This window comes from Narcine bancroftii, chromosome 2, assembly GCF_036971445.1.
Source record: "Narcine bancroftii isolate sNarBan1 chromosome 2, sNarBan1.hap1, whole genome shotgun sequence".
Lineage (NCBI taxonomy): Eukaryota > Metazoa > Chordata > Chondrichthyes > Torpediniformes > Narcinidae > Narcine > Narcine bancroftii.
The window spans coordinates 96,922,105-96,928,184 of NC_091470.1; the positions used below are offsets into that span (position 1 = coordinate 96,922,105).

At 46.6% G+C, this 6,080-nt stretch overlaps 1 protein-coding gene across 4 annotated transcripts in view; it reads left to right on the forward strand.

Annotated features, from left to right (window-relative positions):
* ikbkb (inhibitor of nuclear factor kappa B kinase subunit beta) overlaps positions 1-6,080 on the forward strand; it is a 147,398-nt gene extending 141,318 nt beyond the window's left edge. For all 4 annotated transcript variants that reach the window (XM_069917548.1, XM_069917549.1, XM_069917547.1 and 1 more), the window contains 2 exons: positions 4,494-4,593; positions 5,533-6,080. In XM_069917548.1, the coding sequence (XP_069773649.1) occupies positions 4,494-4,593; positions 5,533-5,565 (133 nt within the window). In that variant the 3' untranslated portion in view covers positions 5,566-6,080. The remainder of the gene's footprint in view (positions 1-4,493; positions 4,594-5,532) is intronic.

Below are 6,080 nucleotides of genomic sequence, written 5' to 3' on the forward strand. Positions count from 1 at the left end.
CTAACACGTAATTGGTTTACTCTTCTGACACTCTGTTATCTCTCTCTCACCTCCATTCGTTCTGAGTTGCCAAACTTGACAAGTGCCTGCCTATCTCCTGCTCTCTGTTTGGAAAACTGGAGCAAATTGTCCATTGGCTTTTTAGGATGACTTTATGGAGGAGTCAGTAGGCCATTTATGCTGCTGTGTAAAATGGGGTTAACCGTGCAATTTACCTGGTTCGTGCCCCACTCATGCGGAAGCTTGAAAGGGACCGACCTGGTCAGCAGGGAAAATTCACTTATCGGGCATCTATCAGTCCCTCAGATACCAGGGGGTTTACTCTATTCTGGTTGCTGACAGCAACAATATGCTCACAGCTGGTGGTTCAAATGTCTCATGATTTTAAATCTTTGCTTCTTTTTTTCAATTCTTTCTGCTCTCCCATTTTGTGGCCGTTACATTATTCTTAAACCTAAGATTCTTTTTAAATCCTGAACCATCTATAATTCCTCTGGCAACTGAATCAAATGGATTGAAACTGTTCAGGAGCTTGAAGTCTCTTTTGCCTGTTGAATTTGCAATACTTTTGATACAGGTGGTACCACATTGTGTGGAAGGCATCTTGCAATATAAAGACTGAACTATTCCATTCCCCAGTGCATTGTCTCACCAGTGCACAGGGAAATCAGAATGTGGGTGGGGCAGGGGAGGTGGGTGCTACAGGAGTGCTTTGACTGGAGCTGTTTCAGGGAGGCTGCCACCTACAACAGTCATGTAAACATTGAGGAGTACAGGAGCTCACTGACTGGGGAACATCAGCAAATGCATTGAGGATGTTACTGAGATCAAATGGTTCAGGCTCTGCTCAGAGCAGGTGATGCTGCCTTCAGAACAGGGTGTAGGGTGGCACTAAGATCAGCCAGGTCTGAACTCACCCGTGCAATGTGGAAGGCAAAGCAGGGGTATGCACAGAGGATCCACAGACAGCTGTGCGACACCAGTGACACAAGGGGCGTGTGGAAAGGGATCTAGACTAACAGATCACAAGTCAACAAGAGTTAAAGACAATAATGCCTCCCTTCTGGACTGACTGAAGATCTAAGCATGGTTAGACTAGAAGAACAGGCTGATGCCAAAGAAAGCTCCGATAAACAGGTCCCCTGCATAGCCGCGGCTGAGGTGAGGAGAACTCTATTCAAGGAGAACCCACACAAAGCAGCGGGACCAGACAAGATGCCTGGACGGATACTGAATGACTGCACAGACCACCTGATGGAGGTCCATATTGATATCTTCAACACATCACTGTAGCAGTCCATCATCCCCATAGGTTTCAAGACAGCCACCATCATCCTGGTACCAAAGAAGGTGACACTAATGGGCCTCGGTGACAACCGCCCTGTGACACTGACCTCAACCATTATGAAATGCTTCGAGCGTTAGATGATGGAACGCATCTAAGCACACCTCGCAGAAATCTGGGCCCATGTCAATTTCCATGCAGAAGAAACCATTCCACTGATGATGGTATAGCTTTGTCTTTCTATTCTATCTCGACCCACCTGATGGACAGTGCCTCATATGTCAGGTTCACTGATTTCAGCTTGGCGTTTAATACGACCTTTCCCCAGAGACTACTCATTAAGACTCTCTGTAACTGGACTCTGGACTTCCTAACGGAACGACCACAGTCTGTCCAGGTTGGTAGCAGAACATCGAGCTGTGCACTCAGCCCACTCCTCTTCACGCTACTGACCCATGACTACATCACCAGATCCAGCTCCCACAGAGTCATCAAGTTTGCAGATGACACGACCATCGTCGGCCTTGTCAGCAATAATGATGAGTCGCACTACAGAGAAGAGGGGAATAATCTCGTGAAATGGTGGGAGAGCAACAACCTGAATCTCGACATTGACAAGATGAAGGAGATGATCGTGGACTCAGGAGGACCAGGAACAAGTACCCTCCACTACACATCAACAACTCTGTAGTAGAGAGTGGAGAGCACCAAGTTCCTTGAAGTCCACTTCAGAAGTGACCTATCCTGGACACACAACATCTCACTTGTCAGGAAGGAGCAACAGCAACTGCACTTCCTGAGAAGACTGAAGTGGGCCAGGCCACTGGCCAACATTATGTCAACCTCCTACAGGAGCTCTATCCAGAGCGTCCTGGCTGGCTGCATCACAGTGGATCAGAGGTCAATCCACTGGACCATAAGAGCAGAAGAGAGGATCACTGGAGTCTCCCTCCCCCCCCATCGACGTAATCTGCTGGAATTGTTGTCTGACTGAGGACCCTCTTCCACTCCGCGGACAGCATCTTTCAGCTGTGCCCCTCAGGAAAGGGATACAGAGTATCAGAGCCAGGCAGAGAAACAGCTTCTTCCCACAGGCAGTGAGAATGCTGAGCAACTGATTGAGCTGCTCGCTCGAAACCCACCAAGACTCTACCATTTACTAAACAATATTTATTTATTTTTACATATGTCTAATTGTCCTGTGTCCATTTGGCCTTCATTCGCTTGTCTGTATGTGTGTTATGTTTGGTTGTGTGTTTGCGTGTTTTGCTCCGAGGACTGGAGAACACGGTTTCATCGGGTCGTACTTGTGCAATCGAACGATAAATAAACTTGAACTTGGCCAATGCCACCAAGCAAAACGCCCTCCAAAAGGTAGAGGGCCCAGCTCAGGACATCACAGGGAAAACCCTCCCCACCATTGAGAACATCGACAGGGAACGCTACCGTCGGAGAGCAGCAAGGACCCACACCACCCAGCACACGTTTTGCTCTCACTGCTGCCATCAGGAAAGAGGTATCGGTGCCACAAGACTCGTACCACCAGCTTCAGGAACAGCTACTCCCCCTCCACCATCAGACTCCTCAACAACAAACTCAATCAGGGACTCGTTTAAGGACTCTTACTTCGCTCATTATTTATTATTGAATATTCAGTCCATTTGTTTGCACTTCTCTCTTTTTATACGCATCTTGAGTATAGTTTTCCGTACTACCGATAAGCAGAAATTTTGCCTACCTGTAGAAAATGAATCTCAAGGTTCAGATCATATTGCAGATTTATTGTCAGAGTACATACATGACATCACATACATCACATATAAATATAAACATCACAGTTTAAAAATAAACTGTGCACAACGTAAAACGTGTAAACAAATAAAGAAATGTAAACAAACTGACTGTGCAATACAGAGAGAACAAAAAAGAAAATCAATAAAGTGCACAAGAGTCCATAAATATGTCCCTGATTGAGTTTGTAATTGAGGAGTCTGACGGTGGAGAGGGAGCAGCTGTTCCTGAACTTGGTGGGGCGAGTCTTGTGGCACCTACATCTCATTCCTGATGGCAGCAACGAGAACAGAGCATGTGCTGGGTGGTGTGGATCCTAGAATTGCTGCTGCCCTCCGACAGCAGCGTTCCCTGTAGATGTGCTGAATAGTGGGGGGGGTTTGCCTGTGATGTCCTGGGCTGTGTCTACTACATTTTGCAGGGCTTTGTGCTCAGGGGCATTGGTGTCTCCATGATGCAATCAGTCAGCACACTTTCCACCACACTTCTGTAGAAATTTGCCAGGGTTTCTGATTTTATACCAAACCTCTGCAAACTCCTGAGGAAATAGAGGCACAAACAAGGTTTATTCAAGATGTAATTGGTGTGTTGGGTCCAGGAAATATCCTCTGAGATAGTGACTCCCAAGATAAACTTCCTCACCCTCTCCACCTCTGATCCCCCAATGATCTCTGGATCGTACACCTCTGGTTTTCCCTTCCTGAAGTCCACAATCAGCTCCTTAGTTTTGGTGACATTGAGTGTGTTATGTTTGGTTGTGTGTTTGCGTGTTTTGCTCTGAGGACTGGAGAACACGGTTTCATCGGGTCGTACTTGTGCAATCGAACGATAAATAAACTTGAACTTGGCCAATGCCACCAAGCAAAACACCCTCCAAAAGGTAGAGGGCCCAGCTCAGGACATCACAGGGAAAACCCTCCCCACCATTGAGAACATCGACAGGGAACGCTACCGTCGGAGAGCAGCAAGGACCCACACCACCCAGCACACGTTTTGCTGGTGTTGGTGCACCATTCAGCCAAGTTTTCAATCTCCCTCCTGTATGCTGATTCATTATCTTTATTTATAGAACCCACTACCCTGGTATCATCTGCAAATCTGTAGATGGTGTTGTCACGTATGGTCTCTGACAATAAATCCAAACTTTCATTCCTGCATTTCATCACCTTTGTAATCTAAGGAATTACTGGTTACTCAAATGAGAGAGAGTTGCCTCTCTCCAGGAACCTATCACACTTTGATATTTGCTTTCATCCATACCCCAGATGGAAGGCTGTTGTGATTACTAGGACTTCCTATTCCATCCTCCACAATGGAACAGTGAGTGCTGCATTGGGAAGCCCATTGGTGAAGGGAGAGAGGGGTGGGGTAAGATTTGGATTGACAGGTTGTGTAAAGTGTGTTCTTCTCCCTTCAGCGAGGAGTCGGTGGTGATGATTGAGGAGAGTCAGAGCTACCGCAGTCAGCTCCTAAATGTCATGCAAGAGGCAATTCAGGACCGAGAGAATTCCTTGCAGGTGAGAATGGCCTGGCAGAACCTCGTTTTTATTTACTTTGTTAAATTTATCTTGTTAAATTTCATTCTGCTTTGAGAGAACTGTTCTCTGTCTGCAACCTGTCTAAACGTGCCCCAGTGAGTGGCAGGACAGTGGGGAAAATTTTACTCTGTACACGGCCTCCCCTGACTTGGCACTGGCTGAGTGCAGGAAGATCGTTACTTGTTCAACATTTGGGCTTCGAATGTTTGATTTCAACGCAAGGCACCTCAACTGAAGGCCATCCCATTCCCCACACTCGAGCTCAAGGTTCACTGCAGAATGTAATGAAGGAAAGGATCTGCTTTCCTCACTCTAAGAACATAAGAAATGGGAGCAGGAATAGGCCATCCGGCCCATTGAGCCTGTTCAATGGAATTCAATCAAGGAACTGCTCACACAAACCTTCCGAAACTCTCAAATGCACAAAGCAATATTTATTTATATGAAAACTTGTCTGTATGTGTGCTAAGTCTGGTTGTGTGTCTGCATGTTTTGTACTGAGGACTGGAGAATGCGGTTTCATCAGGTTGTACTTGTGTAATCAGATGAAATAAACTTGATTTGACAGTGAGATCACGGCTGATCTGATGATCAGCTCATCTCCACCTACCTGCCTTTTCCCCATGTCCTTTAATTCCCCGACTATGTAAAAATTTGTTCAACCTTGTCATAAATACATGTACTGAGGTCGCCTCCACTGCTTTAATGGGCAGCGAATTCCACAGATACACCGCCCTCTGGGAAAAGCAGTTCCTCCTCATCTCTGTCCTAAATCTACTCCCCTGAACTAGAGTTATATCCTCTAGTTCTGGTCTCTCCCACCAATTGGAACTTACCTACCTCTATCTTATCTGTGCCTTTCATAATTTTATACATTTCTATTAAATTCCCTCTCATTCTTCTAAATTCCTTTCTCAGTCAATGGATTGGAGTTGGCTTTCTGGCCAATGAAGAAACGATGTAGATGTCCTTGATCAGCCGCGAACACGTTGCATCATGAACCAGGCCTTCTGATCCTTCGGGTGTGTGATATCAGCAGCTCCTGCTTTGGAAAGAGATATACCATCTGGTCCCACATTCCAATGCTTCCGAGCTCCCGGGACTAGGATGTGACCGGCCGACTCCCAGGAATAGTCCCGTCGACATCCTGGCCTGCCCTCTCAGGAAAGCCCAATGATGATCCTCTGGCTGTGGAACAAGGGCGTCCCATTGGGTGGGGGAGGGAGTGCTGGTTGGTGGGAGTGGGAGCTCAGAACGACTCAGGACTCGGGTTCTTGAGCGAAGACTTCTGAATCAAGCTTATTTCTCCTTCCGTGGGAGTGCTGGGAAAACACTTTGCTTCAACAGATTCCAGGCACTGACAGGCCCCAACTGCATCCAACCGGGTAAAGCAAGTAATTGATGATCACAGATCCGTTAGCAAACTGTTTTTAGAATAAATAAATAAAGTAACTGGCGTTGCACCA